The sequence below is a fragment of the Perca fluviatilis genome, chromosome 23, assembly GCF_010015445.1.
Source record: "Perca fluviatilis chromosome 23, GENO_Pfluv_1.0, whole genome shotgun sequence".
In the NCBI taxonomy this organism is placed as follows: Eukaryota; Metazoa; Chordata; class Actinopteri; order Perciformes; family Percidae; genus Perca; species Perca fluviatilis.
Genome location: NC_053134.1, coordinates 7,119,136 through 7,141,268, shown reverse-complemented (window position 1 = coordinate 7,141,268; position 22,133 = coordinate 7,119,136). Strand labels below are relative to the sequence as shown.

The 22,133-nt window shown below is 41.7% G+C and overlaps 1 protein-coding gene across 1 annotated transcript in view; it reads right to left on the bottom strand.

The window, feature by feature from the left end:
• Positions 1-22,133, bottom strand: part of lamb1b (laminin, beta 1b) — a 28,044-nt gene that overhangs the window by 2,737 nt on the left and 3,174 nt on the right. The window contains exons 3-29 of the mRNA XM_039792095.1: positions 20,260-20,395; positions 17,049-17,122; positions 15,849-16,037; positions 15,638-15,701; positions 14,719-14,921; positions 14,348-14,468; positions 13,327-13,515; positions 12,425-12,601; positions 11,967-12,079; positions 11,788-11,867; positions 11,453-11,588; positions 11,213-11,371; positions 10,913-11,046; positions 10,706-10,826; positions 10,024-10,210; positions 9,678-9,821; positions 8,870-9,101; positions 8,616-8,779; positions 8,185-8,409; positions 7,656-7,873; positions 6,812-6,908; positions 4,016-4,385; positions 3,744-3,928; positions 2,452-2,693; positions 1,726-1,932; positions 1,498-1,642; positions 413-620 (exon numbers count right to left, since the gene is read on the bottom strand). Of these exons, the coding sequence (XP_039648029.1) occupies positions 413-620; positions 1,498-1,642; positions 1,726-1,932; positions 2,452-2,693; positions 3,744-3,928; positions 4,016-4,385; positions 6,812-6,908; positions 7,656-7,873; positions 8,185-8,409; positions 8,616-8,779; positions 8,870-9,101; positions 9,678-9,821; positions 10,024-10,210; positions 10,706-10,826; positions 10,913-11,046; positions 11,213-11,371; positions 11,453-11,588; positions 11,788-11,867; positions 11,967-12,079; positions 12,425-12,601; positions 13,327-13,515; positions 14,348-14,468; positions 14,719-14,921; positions 15,638-15,701; positions 15,849-16,037; positions 17,049-17,122; positions 20,260-20,395 (4,520 nt within the window). The remainder of the gene's footprint in view (positions 1-412; positions 621-1,497; positions 1,643-1,725; positions 1,933-2,451; positions 2,694-3,743; positions 3,929-4,015; positions 4,386-6,811; positions 6,909-7,655; positions 7,874-8,184; positions 8,410-8,615; positions 8,780-8,869; positions 9,102-9,677; positions 9,822-10,023; positions 10,211-10,705; positions 10,827-10,912; positions 11,047-11,212; positions 11,372-11,452; positions 11,589-11,787; positions 11,868-11,966; positions 12,080-12,424; positions 12,602-13,326; positions 13,516-14,347; positions 14,469-14,718; positions 14,922-15,637; positions 15,702-15,848; positions 16,038-17,048; positions 17,123-20,259; positions 20,396-22,133) is intronic.

Here is a 22,133-nt window from a genome sequence, read left to right as displayed (position 1 = left end):
CTGCTGTATTCATGCGTATATATATATATATATAATATACAACAATATTTTTTCAACTGTTCTATATTAATATTTTGAGTGATTATCACAAAATACTTGGACATAGACTTACAGCTGAGTTTGTGCTGAAATAAACATAACCATGCATGTGGGGCAAAGCCAGTTTAAAAGAGTGCTAAACAAATGCACAGAACAGTCAGCAAAAATGAACTAAAATGAACCCAGACTCATCCGTTGTTAAATGTGGAACTCCATGCTCTATTAACAGGAGTGTTCGGTGGATTATTTTGAGCAGCTGGGACACTTGTTAAATTCCTTTTGAGATTAAAAGGCTAATTTGGTTCTGAATATTAACAATGTATTTTAGTTTTGAAAACATCCAAGATAATCCAAACGTAAGCATGCATGTTACCTGGCAGCCTTGGCCTGTTTCAGCAGCGTCTCTGCCGCCCGGATGTCGTCAGCGCTCTGACTGAGGATGGTCTCCACGCTGGTCAGAGTGCCCACCTTCTCCCTGATCTCCTTCGTCAGCTCCTTCAGCTTTTCTGTCGAGGTCGGCATCTCCAGAGCCAACACCTCGTTGGCCACCGCCTCGATCACTGAAACATCTGCCTTCTCATCTGGATAATCAGAAACAAAACATAGTGGATGCTTTTTTTCCCCCTTTGAGTTTGTTTCTTTGAGTTTGTTGAGTTCTCTAACTAACAATCAATACTTCAGCGTCAATCAGAGCTTAAGTCCTTTTATTTTAGAACCTTTTATATTGAAAATAAAAAAATATAGACATACATTTTTCTGTACACAATATTTTACAATTTGCATTTTTTTCCCCCACATGATACAAGCCCTCCGTGACCGTGCACACCCTGTAGCAACTATTTTGTCAATGGCTTGAATGTAGGGCTGGGTGATATGGAATATTTCAGATATCCCGATATTCTTGACCAAATACCTCTATATCGATATGGTGGCGATATTCTGGGTTTGAAAATTGGTGCTTTAACAAAATATCTTCACACCTAGATTTTAGATAAATAATCATCAGTAATGTGGGCATAATGTCTAAGTGGGGAAAAGGCAAATAATAGAACAGGCTGGTAAGTTCAGAAAAGTACATCATTTAATGTAATGCAGCTTTTGAAACCAGTAAAAGACAACATTTTTGTCATATCACGATATTATGATATACAAAATCTAAGACGATATCTAGTCTCATATCACGATATCGATATATTGTCCAGCCCTACTTGAATGTAACGGACGTTCATTAATATCAAAAAGTTACGAGCTAAAGCATTAAGATAAAGGTATTTGCAGTCCAGTCATAATTAAAGGTTTGCCTCCAGCCACTTCTATCCAGTTCCAATAATATTCAAAGATATCTTCATTAATAAATCACTCAAATAAAAAAGCATGCCTTTATGACATTTTCTGAGCCATAACTCTTATTTTTTTTTTCAAGCTGCCATAAATAAAGTTACTTAGCGGTGTACTCACTGGTGAGCAGGTCTCGTATCTCTTTGATGAGGTTGCGGAGCTGCTCGTTGTTCTGCTCCACTCTCTCTTTGCTCCGGTTGGATTTGATCAGCACCTCCAAAGCGTTCGCCTTGGCTTCGTTTGCGCGGTTGGTGGCTTCCCACACCTGACCACAAACAAAAATCAGTGACCTGCTCAAGCCATCTTAAGTTATTCTACACGAGTTTAGTTTTAACCACGTTCACTCACCATCCTGGAGAGCTTGTCCACCTCCTGCATCGCTTTGAGGATCTCCTGGTCCAGGTCTTTAGCTGATTTGAGAGCAGTTTGGGAGGTCGTGACGAGGCCGCCGCATCCTTCTCCGCCACACTGAGGCGCTCCGTCCTCGCCGACACAACCCAAACCACCGCAGGGGGAGCCAGGGCAGCCGTCCCCTTCAGCTGCACCCCCACATGTCTGCAGAGAGATAAAAACATATGGCATTCAGTGTTAAATTCTATGCTTTTTGGGATTTCGCCATCTTTTAGTGTATTATATAGTTTATGTATGTAATAGACATGACAAAACACATTACACTCCAAATGGAGCTTTCTCACCCACAGACTTTCTCAACTGCCTAAAAAACCGGCTCGCCCCATTGAAATTCCTTAAGTAATGAGTCATTTATTAAGAATGGCAGCGCAGTTTTTCTAATGTGCTGCCCATTGGCACTGCCTGAGCAACTATAGCCCGCCCAGCAGCTTGTTTCAATGGCGGGCTAAGATCTCAGATAGAGTGTTTCAGGTGGAGGCAATGCTGCAATGGCCAGTATGAGAAACATAATATGTTTTTTTGAACATCAAACCATGTAAACCTATTCTAGGAGACCTCAAGAGTACAAATATGATGCTAAAAAGGAGTATGATACGGGCTCTTTAAGATGAAATTTTACTCATGCCTTTTTGTAATAGAGACAATACCAAAAGTCTTTCTCACCTTCTTGCTAAGTGGTGACAGGTCAAATTTATCCAGCTCCGTGGACAGTTTGTCCAGCTTCTGCGAGTTTCTTTGGTGCTTGCGGTCAAACTCCTTCTGAGTGCTGCTCAGTTTGTCCTCCGTGGCTTTCCGTACTGTGGCCGACCCCTCCACTGTGTTTCCAGGATTACTGGTGGAGGTGTTGGCGCGGAGCTCTGCTGTCGTAGACTGCATGTGTGCAGCTGCAATGGTGTCCATGGCACCTGAAAACACACACACACACACACACACACACACACACACACACACACACACACACACACACACACACACACACACACACACACACACACACACACACACACACACAGATTTCCATCAAAGTTGTTCTATCTGTCTGGAACTGTAGGAGAAGAACTCCAGTAAAGTTGGATCATTTATTTATGTGTACGCTAAGGTTAGGTTACATGACAAGAATAGAGTGGCATATAGTTTTTTTTATTCAATTAATGGTGGTTTTCAGCACAGGTTCAACATGACTCAGCTCTTTTTTAAGATGAAAAAACGCTACTTGGTGGTTATAAAAGCCACTACAGGTCCAAGTCAGGAATCCTGTGATGACTATGCTGCCTAGATATGATTCTGATTAAGTTAAACCAAAACTTGTCTTGTCTTAATACCCCTTCTAAGGTGGCACAATTGGTTATTTGTCATTAGTTTCTGTCTTCCCGAAGTTGTTTTTTAACTGCATCTGGACCAGGATCTGCATCAAAATAGCAATTGTTTTGGAAACAGATCACTTTTTTCAGTTAAGTGCAGTTATTATGAGAAAATAGCAGACATTTCCATTTCTTGCAGTGTGAAGAAATCATTTAAAACTAATTTCTGGAATCAGCTGTCCTTGGGTCCATGCCCTAACTTTCTACCACATTTAATTGAAATCATTCAGCATTTTCTTCGGATAACAAGCTAACTACCAAACATGCAACCCAGCTTTTATAAGCAAAACACACTGCAGTCTTAACAGACAGCTCCAGGGTGAGAATAAGTAGAACAGATACCTCTACCTCTTCAAACTGTCCTACTCAGTGTAATGCTTTTTATTTCTGTTTGGTCCTTTTTATCGTTGTTCATCTGTTTTTATCTTTTATTATTTGTACGTGTAAAGTGTCCGTGAGTGTTGTGAAAGACGCCCATAAAATGCATTATAATTATTATTATTAGGATGAATGTGACGCAATATACTGATGACACGCTTCTTAGTTTAAGGTTTAAAAAACACACAGTTTCTCTCATTCAGTTTGGTTTCTCACCCTGGATGTTGGCGTTCTTTGCTTTGTGAACCTGCTGTCTCAGGTCCCGGACACTCAGCTCCAGCTGGTTGGCCTCGGCAGTCAGTGCGTCCAAGTTTGCATCGGTGGCGTTGGCGTCACTGTGGAGAACGTTCAAGGTCTCCTCTGTCGTGTTCAGCTTTCCGTTTAGGTAGGACATCACACCGCTGAAGAAACAACAAGACTGTGATGAACTCAAACACAAACGTGTCTGCTACATCTTTCTGTAGATCTCTATTTGTTCATGTACGTACGTAATCTGATGCATCAGGTCCTGAATCTTCTCCAGCTTCACTGCAGCGGGGTTGTTCTCTACTATTTCTCGGACAGCTTTGGCGTTTCTCTCCAGGCTGCCGACCAGCTCTTTATACGGCGCTGTCACCCCGCTGGTCTGCAGCTGTGTTACCTGGGCCTCCAGACGTTTGGTTTGATTGGTCAGCTCGCCCACCACGGTGTCCCAGACAGCAAAGCACTGGTGGCAGGGTTCACAGGTGGGGAACTCGCCCACGTAGCCTCTGGCGCACTCGTCACAGCGTCGGCCGGACACGCCCTTCACACAGGTGCACTGACCTGTCGCACGATGGCACTGATTGCTGGAGATTCCCCGAGAGTCGCAGTCACAGGCTGGAAACACACAGCGAGGAAAGTCAGGGGGAAACTAATTCCAGGAATCCAAATAAATCCTGGAATAGGCATACGCCATAAAGAAGAATTAATATGTAAGGCCAAGTACCCCCTCCAGCCCCAGATAGCTTTGAGGTTACTTAAAAATACCGAATACTGAAATTTGAATACTTTTACATGTTTAATTCATTAAACTGTTCTATTATATTGTATTAGTAAGTTTCTCTACATAATGGTGAAATGTTTTCACAAGTGAGAGATTTCTAATAATAATAATAAATTCTGGTGGGAAAATTTGTTAAATTCATTTATGTATTTCTTATTTTTTCTTGGCCTAAAAATGGTCAAATCTCAGGATACTGCATCTAAAACAATATTGTGATCTTCCTTTTAAAAAAAAACCACATTGCATAACTTAAAATTATAAAATGTAAAGCGACCTCAAGTCTTCATATTCCCAAAAAAATTTAACTGTGTTCTCAATGGTCAGCTTCAATTATGCCTAATTAATACAAAACTCAACAAAGAAATAAGGTGAACTAAAGTAGAAATTATTAAACAATACATGTAAAAACATTTATTTCTTTGTTGGCTTTCCATTTCATTTGGCATGGAAGGTCAACAAAATATCCGGACATTAAGATATATATTCAGTATAATAACTTGTTTTTGGTCTAAAGCTCACGTTGAGGCCTAAAGAACTCCATTTTATTGACAACAGTTATATGACACTGTGTTAGCGTTTTTTAAGTCTCTCCAGGGAAATGAGCCATTTGAAAACAAATCATGTTCAACCTCCAGTTAATAAAGTCAGACATGAATGTGACCTTGAAGGTCACCCCCCCCCCCCAGGGAAGAAGAATTGAAAGAAGAAGAGGAGGAGTTTTGGTGTAAGTCAGAAAGAAGGAATGCAGCGTTTCAGAGGTTTCAACCATCAGTGTTGCTGCATTTATTTGCATGATTTATGGAGAAGAAGGTGAGTGTAGGGTTTGAAGTTTTTGTCTAGGGGGGAAATAGTATGCCTGTTTTCAAAAGCACATTAAGGGCCATTAACGTACCATACACGAGCCACATACTTATAACAGTCGCCCTGTTTGGTTACACCACGCAGACAAAGATGACGACAAGACAAACATTTAAACCTCAGACATTGAAATACGGACTTTAGAACAACCTCTCAGCTGTGGCGGCATTTTTAAGAGGCTTTATTGTCAACACTCTCTTGCGTAACTACACATTACTCCCACACATTTCTCAGTACGGTGGCCACAGTGCTCAGATTTCCATAAGTGTATCATCTGTGGAGATGGGCAGTGAGATCCAGCTGGTTTAACAGCTTAAGAGACCTTTGGGGAATACAGCCGTAATAATTCCTGGGTCCTCTGGGCGTAGGTGCATGACGAAAATGGGATGCTTGGGAGTTCTGGAAAACATCTGGTTCTCATGAGCAGTGAGCGAGAGGTCATTCCCAGATCCCCTCCCTCCCTCTCTCTCTCTCTTTTTGAGGGTGAGTCAGCTACTGTGAGGCGCACATTTCTGCAGATGGACTCTCCAGCAGTTTGTTCAGCAGACAATAAAACGCTAATTCACTGCTGCTGACATGTAACCAACTCATTCACTTCACTCACCAAAGGAATTTCACAGCCACCGCTGGTATGCTTCCTCATAGATAATGAACTACACACAGAACAATGAAAACACACAAAAAAAGATGGAGAAAAAAAGATGGAAAAACAATATAAAGCTCAAGTCCTCCAAAATGGTGACTCAGGGAACCATATTCAAAAGAACTTTAACTTGCAGGGAGAAAAAAGATCTAATGAGTTATATATAAACTCGAGAATACAGTGCAGGCAGGCAGTATTTGGACAGTGATGTTTTGGCTCTGTACTCCAGCACATTGGATTTGAAATGAAAAAGTGACCATGAGATTTAAAGTAAGGCTCTTTAAGAGTGTTCACATCCTTATTGGGTGAACAGTGGGGGACCTTTTTGATCCATAGTTCCCCAGTGTGTGGACAGTGATCTTGAACATACGAACAAGGCAACTGAGTTCTTTTATGGCCTAAATGTGGCATGTTCTTGGCTGGCCAAGTCTTTTACCTGACCTCATTTAAACTGTTAATATGTTTCACATATCAGGGCCACGGTGAAAGCTCCTGAAAAAAGCAGGAGGTGACTGAGGCTGTAGTCCAGGACTGGCAGAGCATTACTAAAGAAAACAGAGAATTTGTAACCGAATATTTGAACCTCCATTAACTTACTTGGCCACCAGAGGGAAGCAAAAACACGCTGTAAACACAACATTCACAGAAATATTCAGATGAAAAAAATAGAGCAATGGAAGCATGAACAGATTTATGATCCTCCCTGGTCTACTGGGAATGTTTTGTTCATATACTGGTGATGGCTGATGGGTGACTTACCATGACATTTGACCTCTGGATCCCCCCAGAAGAGCTCTCTGCACTCCCGACACGTCTTGCCACCAAAACCGGGTTTGCACATGCACTGTCCTGTGACCTACAGGGACACAGAGAACATCAGGTCAACACAATATAATCAGACAGTAAGTGAACGGTGGATTTTGTGTCTAAAATAGTTACTTTTGGACTAATGTAGCATGTTTTATGTCTTTTATTTCACATGTGTAGACACAATGGGCCTGTGTAGTTTGATACAACTCACTCCTCTTAGAGAAATGTGTATTCAGTTATTCCACAGTGTATTCTGAGACTTCCTTCCTCTGATGGAGAGCAGCCAGTAAACACAGAAACCCAAATGTTTGTGTGTGTGAGTGTGTGTGCACACACTATCATGTTCTTTATGTGCATGTTTCTGTGCATACACATGCAGATCTGTGCATTTGGGAATTTCTTCTCTCTGTTGGTTCTGCAGCTCTGCTTTGCCCAAACAGCTGGAGTCCATATATCAAAAAATATAACACAAACACAGGCCTCTGTGATTAGATGGGTTGGTCACAGTGACTTACTACCGCCCTGCAACTTTGCTCTCAATGAGAATTGTTTGGAAAACGTCCGAGCCAGTCGCCACATTGTGTAAGGAAAACTCTGCCAGCAACAGTTCATTGAGTACAAGTTTTTGTGGTGCAGCGCTGGGATTCAGCTCAGCTATACGTACATCTTAACATGGGAGAGAAAATTAAAGCAGCTGTTGCAATGCTAATGCAAGAAACGATGCAGACAGATGTTGGATGTTGGGATATTGAGTGGTTATGGCTCTTGGTTTTCATCACAGTGTCTGACTCACCTCATCGCAGGAGGATCCAGACGAGTGGACGGGGTGGCAGTTGCAGCGCTGGCAGCCCATCCTGCTGGCGATGTTCCACGTATCAACGGCACAGCGGTCGCAGTTCTGACCGACCACGTTCGGCTGGCAGGGACACTGGCCGCTGTGCTGATTACACTGACACTCATCAGGGGAGGAACAGGCCTGAGGCGATGTGCCCACCGAGTAACACATACACTCTGCACAGAGGAGGACAGATGTTGATCAGGGTTCAACAAGCTTTGGCTTTTGGAGGTTTGTACCTACGTCTTTGGGTAAAAATTGCTGATAGTAGTTTGCGTGAGCATTCATTATATTTAAAGGAACACTGCGGAAACCCACTGTAAAATGAGACTGATGTTAGTGCCCAACTGGTACTGGATTTGTGGGGCTGTTGAACAGACAGTGTTGTACTTGTATTTATACAGAAATTAAATTAATATCAATTAGAGCTAAACTGGCAAGTCAGCCAGGTCGATTCATCAGCCAATAGACCGAATTCTGTACTCACTCCTGCAGCTCTGAGTGCCAGCGTTGCCGTAGTAACCCTGTTTGCAGTGCTGACACCCGTAGCCCTCAGTGTAGTACAGGCATTTGAGACAGGCGCCCGTCCGAGCGTCACAGGACCCCGGGTCGTGCATGTCGATGTTGCTGTTACACTGGCAGGGCATGCAGCGCCCACCGGGCACCAGAGGGTTCCCGAAGTAACCGGGAGCACACTCATCACACCTGGCACCTGGATGAGCAGAGGAAACAGGAAGTCAATTCATGTTCAGCGGGCTAATGAGAGGGGACCTCAAGTGATGTTTGGGTTTCTAACATGCAAAGATGTGATGACATTGTGATGCTTTGAGGACTTAAAAAAACTGCTTACATAAAAACAAATCTGTTATTAATCATTACTGTGTGTGTGTGTGTGTGTGTGTGTGTGTGTTTATATACCTTTGTAGCCAGGGCTGCACACACACACCAGCTGGTTACTATTAGCCACAAGGTAACAGCTGTCAGAAAACTGGCGTCCACTGCGCGGTCCATCGGGGCACATACAGGGGCGGCAGTGGCCACCTGAACCCAACTCTGGGTTGCCATGGTAACTGTCCAAACACCTGGAAGTAAAGAAAAGGGGGTAAAGTAGAAATATTTCCAGTTCACTTGACTCTTAATCGCTTTAATTTAACTTTCTGCCTAGCTTCTACCTCTCACAGTGGTGCCCAGTGGTAAAGTCTCTGCAGCCTTGACACTCCCCAGTCTGAGGGTGGCAGTACTCGCTGTGGCCGTTACACTGGCACGGTCTACACTGGGGGAAGCCCCAGAAACCGGGCAGGCAGTGGGAACACTGGCGCCCTGTGGCCCCAGGGACACACTCACACTGGCCTGTCGCCTCGTGGCAGAAGGCGCTGATCGCACCCCGAGGGTCACAGTCGCAAGCTGAGGGAGACATTTTAATCATTACACTTCTTCTTGTTACTGGGTTAAGACATTACAGGGGAATAGGGTAAGACATCTTAACTAATAGCACCATGACACTTCCCCAGTTGATTACTTACATTAGGATAATGTTTTTTTGTATTTCTGAGGTTTTTATGTTTAAATTTGCAAATGAGGCATTCTCTTATTAAATAGAAGAGAAATCTGAACATTGCACAAAGCCAGGTTCAAAATTCTGAGAACAAACTGATTTTGAATAAACTGCCTTTAAATATGCAAAATTGCATACATTTTTATTGGAAAACACTATTTACAGACGCAATATCTAATCAAATCCTCAGCATCCTATACCTTGTACGCTACATTTATCCTATAAGCTTAGGGAATCTACAGACTCAAAAAGAAAAAGCAGTAAAATAAACACCTAAATGTGTATTTTGGTTGTTTTCTTTCCACTAGTCTGAAAGAAGAAACGTCATGGAAGCTCAAAATCTCAACATTGACCAGTGCATGAAGAAACAAAAACAATGTCTGGCCTGTAATAAGCATCAAACCATACAGTCACGCCAAACTTACGCCTGCAGCCGTTGGGGCTGAAGAGAAACGTAGCCGGGGCACAGTGGTCACAGTTCCTGCCGACCACGTTGGATCGACACCGGCACTGACCTCCACTGGGCTCACACACAGCGCTTAGTGAACCCTGAGGGTCACACTGGCATGCTGGGAGATAAGATGAGAGAAAGAAAGGTGGACATTTATGAGAATGTTATGAGGAATATTACTTGACAATCATGAGTTGTAATGTAGCATTGAATTATAGAAAGATACACATATTTCAATTTATATTTTTTCCAAAAAAAGAAAATAACAAAATGTCTGCCACTGTACAAACACATTATATACACACACATAAACTACGTACCCATGGCTCCTTTGTGGAGCAGAGCAGAGACGCTGAAGATATAGTCGTTACAGATGTCGGTCAGGGGGCTTTTGACGACGCTCTGGCTGCTCTCCAGACACCGGTAGCGCTGAAACGTATCCCATGCTCCTTCACCATCGATCCCATGGAACATGTCCAGCTCCCTGACCCGGGGTATCAGCACCAACTATAAAGAGAGGAGGAGGAGGAGGAAGAGAAGGTCAAGGAGAATGGAAACCATAGAAATAGAGTAGCAGGAGTTATTTCAGATGTTTAGGGAGCCATATTAAAAGTCTGGTTCAGTTTTTTCATTTAATTTTGTATTCTGGGTCAATTTGGAAGAATTTAGCAACTATGGTGCAGAGTTTTGTTCCTGATTACAACGACAAAGAGTTTTGAATTTGCTTCAACTTTGATTCACGCCTCTGGTTGGCTTCTCTTCAGGAACCACAACTGAGTCTTAAGGGTGTAGTATTTTAAAGCCATTTGCCCTTACCAAACTGACAGAAAAAAAACATTTAATAATGTGTGCTTAAGTATTAGCATGGAGCTACCAATCTACAAGGTGTACATGGATGATTTTAGTGTCTATAGTCTGATCTCTTAACAGGAAGGAAGATCAACAAGGACAAGGACTGTCCTTTAAGATAAGTTGGGGGTTTAGGAATGAAATTCAACATACGGAGTCGACGAGTGTGTACGGGCTCTGGACGTCACTGACTGACGAGTAGAGAGGCAGAGTGAGACGGATCGTGTAGTTCAGTCCTTGCTCGAAACACACCGGCCTCACCAGCAACACGTGTCTGAAACACAGCGGAGAGTCGGTGTGAGGAGTGAATGTCTCGCTAGAGAGACACAGTAAGTGAGTGAAGTAAAGTAATGTTTTCACCTGGATCCAGGTGAAAGAGAGATGGACTGCTCGTCTCCACTCTGGATGGAGTTGCCGCAGTGAGAGGAGTAGTTTGGGGGGTTGAAGACGGGACGCTGCACTCGGATGTTCACCTGCTCCCACTGGTCTGGCAGCTGCAAACATATACAGACACAAAACTTTAATGAAATTACAAATTAAAACCACAAATATTCTGTGTTTGTAGCGTTGTTCTACTCTACGTTCTTCTCTTATTATCCAGTATGTTTATATGTGTGTGTTTGTGTGTGTGTGTGTGTGTGTGTGTGTGTTTGTGTTTACCTGCGGCTCATAGCGAATAAGGATGTCATAGTCCATGGACTCTGGGATGTTGTTAATGGTGAACTCTAAGTAAGCTCCTTCTGGCACATTGACAAAACCCATACCGGTCCATGTCGGACTGCGATCCAGAGGGTAAGGCCTCGGTACCACCGTCACACCCTGACAGACAGGAAGAGATCAACAAAGCTGTAGTTTACACATTGGGGTAAATAGATGGGGCGGTACAATAAACACACTCACAGGTCCATGCTCGGCGTCCTCTGCCTCGTAGGTGTAGTGATCCAGAGCGATGAAGTAGAAGCCGGACTCGACTTGATCACAGCGTCGTCCAAACATGTGCTCCCTGCACACACACTGTCCTGTGTGAGGCTCACAGCTGTAGAAGGAGAGATTTGGTATTATATGTATCTCAGTACCTACATTTGTCTGTTTTTGTGCATTTGTGTTGAAATGAAACGAAATCCAACTCCTGTGTCTGTACTCTTAGTACGTCCAACAATAAATATAAAACGACATTACATGCTATGAGCTCCAAACTTAAATAAGTAATTAATAAAAGAGATATCTCAACATACTTATTGTTTACAGCCCCACCCTGGTCGCAGTCACATGATCTGCAGCCGTCCATGTCATTGGACAGACCCCAGTGCTGCGGCTACAGGGAAAAGAATGGAGAACAGACATTTTTTTCATACACACTGCACAAACACATGTATAGAGGTAAAGGTATCCAAAGTGAGCTGTGTTTGCGCACCAGACACTGATCGCAGTTATGTCCGTCGACGAGGCGTTTGCAGAAGCACCTCCCTGTGTTTGAATCACAGGGGTTTCCTCCAGGCAGAGTTCCCAGCGGGTTACAGGTACAAGCTGCCAAAACACACAACCAAACAATGAAGCAACAGATCCAACTATGTCACTCTGTTTGACTGACTAGTTTATCCACACTGTGGATGTTAGTGTCAGTCTTAATTTGAAGTTCTCCAAAAACAAAAAAATCCATTAATTCACCTAATAATAATAATGACAATTTAGTCAACTGTTCACACAGAGAGCTAGAATAAATATGGTAGCAAAATGTGAATAACTACTTTGTTTTTTTCTGAGCAAAGGGATGAATTTTTTTTTAATGTGAACTGAGATATTTACCAGACAATACAAAGAAAACGAGGCGTAATAAGGGCCTAAACAGAATTATAACTAATTGTGACTTACAGAGGCAGCCGTGAGGCCCCTGTCCCAGTCCGTGGTGTCCCTGTCTGCAGTTGTCGCAGCGCTCGCCCTCCACATTGGCTTTGCAGCGACACTGGCCTGAGATCATCCCCGCGGCCACATCGGTGTGCGAGTCACACAGTCCGCCCTGCAGAGACCCGGAGGGGTCACAGTTACACGCTGTGGAGACATGAAAAATGACATTAGCGAGACTGCGTGGACACATGAATGCTTATTAGTCCAACATCTTATGGTCATGTGAAAAAAGATTAACATATTTCACAATGGACAGACATAGTGAGGGAAATCTGCCCAGTAGATTATGATATTTGTTGTGTTAAAGTGGAAAAAAAAGTTAGCCTAATGGTGAAGCAACAGAAAAAGATGGAGCCTCAACAAAATTCTCTCGGGATCACAAATATACACAACCGATTTTGGTCAGTAAATGTTGAAATATCTTGCTCTGTAGCTAACTGATGGACGATGAAGGGATTTCCTTTCATTTTGTTAAAAAATAAAGATTCTAAATGACATTAGCTTATTTTGTGGTAACATTACATCACCGGTAAGCTATTTGTCAGTGGACAAGATAGTGAAGCGCAAAGAGCTGCAAAAGCAGCGTGTAATTAAAAGTCTAGTAAAGAGGAAAAGAGAGGGGGAGGCTGTATTTCACTTTACTGCACTATTTCCACTCGTACCCAGCAGGTAATTACAATCATGATGTAACAACAGCTACTTTCTGCTTTTCACTTCAAAGGATGCAGCTCCAGATGGTGCTGAAAGAAACATGTCCTGGAGGAGGACACCAACATTTCAACAGACTGTCCATGTAATGAGTAGTGTGGACCATAAAGAGGAACACCGCAGTGGAGAACACTCAGAGAGGTAACGTAGAGGTGACTTACGCTCACAGACGTTGGGGTCCCTCAGGTCTCGGTTTGGGTGCTGGAAGTAGAAGGGTGCACACTGCTCGCACTGTCGGCCCACCGTGTTGTGTTGACAGTCGTCGCACACGCCTCCGCTAATGTTGCCGGTCGTCATGTACACGGCCAGGTCGAAGTGACATGATGTGGAGTGATGGTTACACTCGCACTCTGAGAAAGAACAGTATAAGGCAAGGCAGGTTTTTTATATAGCACAGTACAACAACAAGGCAATTCAAAGTGCTTTATAAGAAAACATTTAAGACATTTAGGACATTTAAATACAACTAAAGAGCCAAGAGAATAGAAAATTAAAAATAATCAAAAATAAGTAAAGTGCACAGACTTTACTCTTGTATTTTTCATTGCTTGTGAGTATTCATTTGTTATCTTATTGTTTCAATTCTGTGTTATACACTATAAGGCTACAACTATCAAAAATGCCAGTCCAATAACCAAATATGTTTAATTCACTTTCAGATATAAAAGAGGAAAGCCGCAAATCCTCGTATTTAAGATGGGACAGGCAATGTTTGGCATTTTTATCTTTAATCTATTATTAAATAGTTGCAGATCAACTAATCATTAATTGCAGCTCTAGCGTCATGTCTGTAAAGCGCTATTTTTTTTATGTTTTGTAAGTGAAGGACATTAAAGGAACAGTTTGTCATTTTGGAAAATACTTTTATTCGCTTTCTTCTTAAGAGAAGATTGATACCACTTTCATAAAAATGAAGCCACCACCAGCAGCAGGTTAGCTTAGCTTAGCCTGAAGACTGGAAGCAGGGCAGGGGGAAACAGCTAGCGTAGTTTGGTTAAGCACAAATTGTCGTTTTCACACACAAATTTGATACAGATTAAACAAATTAGATGTAGTGTGAGAGTGGTGTCAATCTTCTCTTAAAACTTTATAAGCGTATTATCAAAAATGTGAAAAGGCACAGAGCAAAAGACAGAAAAACAGAAAGAGAAGTCAGCTCTGTGTTTATGTTTGTGTTCTTACTCTTGCAGGCGTGGGTGTTTTGTCCCTCTGCAGGTCTCCAAGGCATATCATGGTAAAAGTCTTGACAGCGCTCACAGTTTAATCCCTCTGTGTTGTGATTGCATGCACAGCGGCCATGGACCTGCACACACACCAAATCAATTTACACCATTTGTAGTACCAGAGTTATGTTGAATTTGGTTTCAAGCTTCATAACTGGATCTTTTATTTCCTTTCAAGGGTTTAGTATTGATTAGCAAGATACAAAACATTCAGGCAGTTTTGGACACGGAAGTTCATTCTAGACCTTGCGAATACACAATCTCTCCTCAAGATCCAGCTTTTTCGAAGCGCCTTTTGAAGTTAAAGACCATTAGATGTGTTTGATGTACCATGCCCTCAGCATCAAACGTTGCTCCATCCATGGGGGCGCACTCCGAGGCGTGACCGTAGCAGAAACAGTTGCCGCGGACGACCATGTCATAGAGGGAGTAGTAGTACTTCTCTATCACGTCGTCGCGGGAGTCAAGCAGGTTGTCGCCCAACGTGTGGAGCTTGGTGAACTTCACCCGGAGATTAGTGATCTTCAGCATGTCTGCAAACACACACACACACACACACACACACACACACACACACACACACACACACACACACACACACACACACACACACACAGGAAATTAAGAGTGTTAGGTATATTACAAGTTTTTAGAGCTTTATTTATAAATTTTTCAAGTTTCTTGCAGAGTTTCAGACTTCAAATAGGCCGCCATTGTTCCTCACACACCCACAGCATTCACCACATACTTAACATGAGGCCTCTGCATGTGTGTGTGTGAGTGTGTCTCAGTCTGGTGATGAGTGTACGAAGGCCCAGTTACTCCCACATGTGAAATTCCATGCAGCGCTCTTCCCGTCTGACCCCTGAATCTCTGCTCCAGGTAGCTGTTACCTGGACTACAGATGACTAAAAGATACTACAATTCATTTCAATACTGTTGTGTGTTCACTGGATCTTTCTCTTTCCTTTGGCCCCTCACCAGAGAGGTCAGAGGTCAGGCTCCGGTAAAATCAAAGTGCTCGGTATACTCTTTTGTCTACCAATGTCTGTTTTATCTTGATTATTTAGTCACATTGTATCTTACAGGTCCATAATATTCATATATTTCCAGTATGTTTACTAAAAATAACTACCAAATTTGCTACTGATAAAAGGGATAATACAGATAGTTTGCAATTAATCGATTTCAGCCAATTGCTCTCTAGAGTCGAGTTTCCACCCAAAGTTCCCAGGGACACGCAGCTTACTCTGTATCCTCAGGCTGTAGGGGTCCTCAATCTTAAAGACGGGGTCCAGCACCCGAAATATCACCTATAAGACAAAAAAGACCAAAAAGAGAAAACCAGGGGAAAGTTTGTATTGAAAGTGATTTTAGTGAGAGACACATTTTTTTATATATGTATATCCTACAATCTAATCGAGACACGATTAAAAATGTAAATAAAAAGTAAAACTCACTTCTCCCTCTGTGGATGGTTCGATGTCTGAGTAATGGGAGTCACAGACAACCTCGTCCACTTTGACCATCGGCCTGGAGGGCACGCCGGGGAAGGATGACTCGCAGTCGTAGGCAAAGTAACGATAAACCTGCCATGTTTTCCCAAAGTCCATGGACCGCTCGATCAACATGGCAGCCGGCCGAAACGTCTGTCAACAGAGACGGAGGGGAAAATCACTAAATATAAATCATCATATTGATTTTCTGCATCTTCTTGTACTCACAGATGTCAGGATGGTTGTGTCTGTGTGAATGATCAGGAAAACCAAACTGTAATGGTAGTGCATTTTCAACTATTAGTGTGAAAGGAAAGCTAATCTGCTCTCTCGCCCTCAGATGTCAATTTCTTTTCCTTTAATTCCCACTGGAAACCAAATATCGTTGAGGCTTTTTCATGTCATTAACATCCAGTTTTATCCCAACTAATTACTTGTGTCTTTGCATTCATCATTTTACATGCACATTTCGGAGTAAATGATCAGGAAAAAACAAACTACATTAAACATTAAGGGATCTTTTTATGTTGGATAAAGTACATTTCCTGCCATTCTAGATGTACTGTAGAAAATTTTCATTTGGATACAATAATGTACCTATAATATTACAATTCTTCTTTATTATTATTAAGTTACTGTTTATAAGCATTGTATAAGTCTTTGCTTTTTTGTCTTAAATGCTCTAAACTGCTGTCTGTCGGTCTGTCTGTCTGTCTATAATAAACATAACTTGAACATAAAGTAATGATATTCCTGAAAGGGTGGAGGCTGTTAGACGTGTTGATCTTTTCTGCCATCTAATCCCATAACAGGATGGGACAGGATACACATGGAAAGTGTGTCTTTGAGTGTGTGTTTTGAATGTAATGTAGAGTTACAGAGACAAATCCAGCTGGCCACCGTCATGGCCAACCATGAGAGCAGCCTCAGACTCATCCTCTCCCTCCTTCTTCTCTTCCCACCGTTCTCCAGAGACCAGAACGATTTTCCACATTCCTCCACCACAGCTGTCTGACGCTGTGTTTATCTCCGTGGGTACGGGAGTGTATGATATATGTGTATGTATGTGTGTGTGTGTGTGTGTGTGTGTGTGTGTGTGTGTGTGTGTGTGTGTGTGTGTGTGTGTGTGTGTGTGTGTGTGTGAGAAACAGAGAGAACAGGCACCCTGAAGGTCATGATAAGGTGTGTGAAGTGAAACTCGGCCTCCAGGTCCAGCTGGATGGTCACATTCTCCACACCTGCAGGTGACAGGAAACACACAGGAAATGAACAATTAAATCTCTTTCTCAACTGATTCCCATTCATAAAACAACTCAATCATAGGAACTGTCAACACACCCCAGACGCACTTTTTCAGACACTTCAAAATAATAGATTTAAATATTTACAGATTCTTTCTGCACATGTTTATGCAGCTGAGGCTTTCGAGCATTCCCATACGAATCTAATCAACCTAAAGCTCCGGTTCTGGATTGTTTTGCACCAGCTCCTCCTAAATTCTTTACTATGTTCATGTGTAAATGTGGTTTTAACTTTTACTACGTTGGTTTGCAACATTAAAATGCAAGGACGTGTCTTAGTAATGTGTTAATTGGTTGCTAGTAAACATTTGTAGCGCTGTCCAATCAACAGCAATCAACCGTGTGACTTAAGAAGTCACTTTAGCATCTAGAGCTAGTAAAATAACTTCTAAAGTAACAGTTTTAGGAGGCCAAACAATATATCAAACGTAACTGCTGACACTTTGTGAATGTAGGTATCACTCTGCTTTGCTTTGACCAAATACCTGAAAAACTAATAACATTCCCATCAGCCTCTGTGCGTTTAGTGCAAAAGTTAGCATGCGAAGGTGCAAAATTAAGATGCTGAACATGGTTAACATTATACCTGCCAACATTTAACTGAAAGCACCGTTCCAAAGTACATCCTCACAGCATGGGTGTAGAGTCTTTATTTATGTTTATATATAAATACCTGGAGGGATATATTTAATTAAGATAATTAATCTGACTGTCATGAATCTAATCATGTTTTTCTAGTGTAATATTTTGTGTTTTTTTTGTGTGAAATGTAATTTAAAGTTTTCCCAGTTTACATCATTCTTAAACTGCATTTTATTTAAGTGTCTGGTAAGATATGTTGACCACATCCTGTTACCCCTTTTAAGGCTACTATATCTAGTAACACCTAATGTCTACGTGTGGTGCAACTTGTTTTAATGTAGTGATGTGTAGTTATCCAAACCAAACACAAATTAACTAAGAGTCACTCCAAATGCCTTTTCTCCCAATGTTAATGAAATTGAAAAATAATAAGTGTAATGTAATAGGTTCTTCCTTGGCCCCATGCTACACCACAAGTATCATGAAAATCGGGCCAGACGTTTTTCCATACTCCTGCTGAATAACAGACAGACAAACAAACCAAACCGAAAACATGACCTCATTGGGGGAGGTAAAACTTAGCTAAGTTTAAACTTAACAGCTGGTTCAAATGGCTCAAAAAGCCAAGACGGAGCTGGAGGATGACTGTGAGGGAATTAGGAAATCCCAAGCAAACCCATTGTGTGTCTGCAGCTTCCTGCTGTTTCAAAGACATCTGCACTGCTGGCTGCCGCTCCCTCCATGACAGACCTCCGACAGATTCCCACCACTCAGAGAGGGAACAGTGTGCAGCATGAATGTGGGAGTAAAGAGGCAGGGTTTGTTTTAGTCTCTATGGGAACTTACTTACTGTACTGTGATTTCTTTCAGGGCTCAAATTATAAGGATGTGGTGATTATTTGATTGCCCAGAGTAACTAGTGTGCTGTTGATGAGGCAGATCAGCATTTTGAGCATCATTAGTGTTCAATTGAGTGTAAAAACCAGCAAAGCAAATGAGCTTAGTTGCTTTAAACACAGCCTGCCTCTTCGGTTTCAGCACTGGAACTCTAAAACCATCAGATTGACTGAATATGTTGTCATATCTTTAAAACATTTAGTTATTCCCTCGCACACAATTCTACCTGATGCTGTTGTTTCTGCTGAGTCAATTAAATCTGTTAGATTAATTAGTTGGTTTACATCTAAATATTGCCTGCACGCTTTTTGTTAGTTAGAATAATATTGAGGTTTGGACTGTTGGTCGGACAAAAGACATTTGAAGTGTCAATAATTGTGATGAGGGGCATTTCTCAATATTTTCTTACATGTTATAAAACCAAACAATAAACAAATTGATCAAGAAAAAAATCTGCAGAATAATAAATAATGCAGCCTTTTACAAAATAGATACAAATTATCTCCACCTCGACCAACTATAAGAATAAAATGCTGCTAATCGTAGCTATGTGTATTCACAGAGGCCATTTTTATGTAACGAGTACTTTTACTTTTGATACTTCAAGTACATTTTCCTGATTATACTTACAGTACAGGCCAAAAGTTTGGACACACCTTCTCATTCAATGTGTTCCTTTTTATTTTCATGACTATTTACATTGTAGATTCTCACTGAAGGCATCAAAACTATGAATGAACACATATGGAATTATGTACTTAACAAAAAAGTGTGAAATAACTGAAAACATGTCTTATATTTTAGATTCCTCAAAGTAGCCACCCTTTGCTTTTTTTGATAACTCTGCAAACCCTTGGTGTTCTCTCAATGAGCTTCATGAGGTAGTCACCTGAAATGGTTTTCACTTCACAGGTGTGCTTTGTCAGGGTTAATTAGTGGAATTTTTTCCCTTATTAATAAAAAAGCAAAGGGTGGCTACAAAATCTAAAATATAAGACATGTTTTCAGTTATTCTGAGCACAATTTATAATTATATATATTCATTCATAGTATTGATGCCTTCAGTGAGAATCTAATGTCAAATAGTCAAAAAAGGCGTGTAAACAGAATATTCATACATTTAAATGCAGGGCTTGGAGTTTTTTTTTTTTTTTTTTTTTTTTTTTTAACAATGTGGTGATAGTACTTTTATTTAAGTAAAGTATCTGAATACTTCCTCCACCCCTGTTTCTCGTTCTCCCTGTGGAGCTCTCTGAAGCACCGCTGTCTCATTACACACTTCCTGTTGCTCTCAACTTTAAACATCTGTCTGGGTTCAAGTGATGACACACATCTGTTTCTCATCCGCACACCTGTTCTCCTCAGCACACCTGTAAGCCCCGCCCCCTGACCCTGCTGTGATTGGCTGCAGTGAGAGGCTCTGTGATCTCCTGTCTAGTCATTACAGTTCCCGTGAGAACAGCCTCAGTCAGAGCTCACACGCTGCATGTATGCTGCTGTGCGTTCATTTCAAACCAGGAGTGAACAGGAGTTCTGTCTCTTTCATTCAACAACAAACACACTTTTTTTCCTCCCGTGTGTTTTCTGTCTCTCACCGTTCTCTGACTGCCACCAGGTCTTGAGGCGGTTGTGGGCGAAGGTGGTGACCAGGTTCTCGATGGTGTGGCTGCCTTGGTTGTTGTCCTCGTTGAACGGCTTCCTGGAGTCGCACACAAAACATTTCTTCTCGTCCTGACACAGAGAGTGGTAAAGAGTTAAATATGCTGATAGTTTTGCATTTTATTCACCCAGGTTGACAACACAAAGGTGAATGATAGTATCTCCGTTACTCTGGTTAATTCATGAAAGATATAAACAATTTTTATAGTGACTTCTTTGATAGAAAGTAGTGCCAAAGAAAAACTTTAAAAGATTAAGGACAAAAACATTTTTCAGGTTCATAGTTACATACAAACATGTTCACATGCTTTATGTTAAAAAAACACATAATTTTTTCTCATACTGTCTGTGTGAAACGCCTGTCTCTTTAAACCCACCTCCCAAAAAAAGTTAGCTCAGGCTGCTCTGATTGTGAGAAAAATATGGCGCACCTTTGCAAAGGTAGTTCTCAAGCCGTGGATGGGGGGGTGGTATATTCCAATCCTAGACTGTATAATATTAATGGACAAAGCATCCGGTTCGGTGAAGTGCTGCAAATGCAGAAGTGCCTTTAACCTGCATTCTATCTGAATTCCAAATTTGCGGTTGCAAAAGGAGGTCGGTTTCTGTAGAAGTCTGTGAGAAAGTGACCCACTTCTCACTTGATTTATTACCTCAGTAAATATTTTCATAATGAGTTTATGGTCTCAATCGCTAGTTTTAAGTCTTGATTTTAAAATCGGCGATAAAGCAGGGGGTATTTTAGGGCGTGGCTATGCGTGATTGCCAGTGAAAGTGTGTAACGTAACGTAGAGGGTAAGGGCTCCTCCCTCTCGTCTAAAATTGTCACATACGCAACCAGGATGGCTGTGCCCGTAACGGCAAACTCAACGACTCATAGCAGATCTCCACAAACCAAAGGGTGACATCACACATGCCCTGTCCATTAATACTATACAGTCTATGATTCCAATGAGCCTGCATGTGATGGCAATAGTTGCAGTCATTTTCTGTTGATCCACCTATTGATTAATTAACTGACTGCTTTAGCTCTAAACTGTAAAGTTTGATGGTAGGGTTTTTAATGGTTTGGTTCCTGGTTGAAGTTGGCCAATTAGTTTCAATTAAGAAAATCTTAAATCAACAGCAAACAATAAATAAATAAAATGTTATACAGTGTGTTTTCAGCTTTGCCACAGTTTGGGTAAGATGATGCACCTGAGCATCCCAGTTTGGTGTGGAAGAACTTGACTGTCCTGCACCAAGCCCTGACTTCGACCCTATCCAGCACCTTTTGGGATGAACTGTGAGTCAGGCCTAACATCTCTCCCTAACATACAGCGTGCAAGTGTACTGTGGCAGATGGAACGCAAAGACTTTTCCAGATATACTACGAGCGATTGCACACCGTGTAGGGGGGATGAGATATTTTTCGTTTCAATATTTAGCCAAGACTACTCTTCTTTAGTCAACTACAGAGAGAGGGTCACAGTAGGCTAATTGAAAGAGTGAAGGTAGACACCTCTAAACATATGTGCGCCTGCTCTACCCACTGAACCAACCCGCCCACAGGTAAGTTACTTTTTGTCAGCCTTGTTTCTATTTAGTTGTAGGGCAGTTTCAGTGTTGATTAGTGTGGCTAAATGGGATCTCTGCAGCCAGGCTCTGGAATCTTGTGAAATGATTTTCCCTGAAGGAGTGGAGGCTGTTACAGCAGCAAAATAAAACCTGCGGTTTTGGATTCAGTATTCAAAAATCACATCTGGGTGTAAGTTTGAGGTGTCCACATACTTTTGGACACTTTGGTATTATGTGTGATGAAAGCGAGACC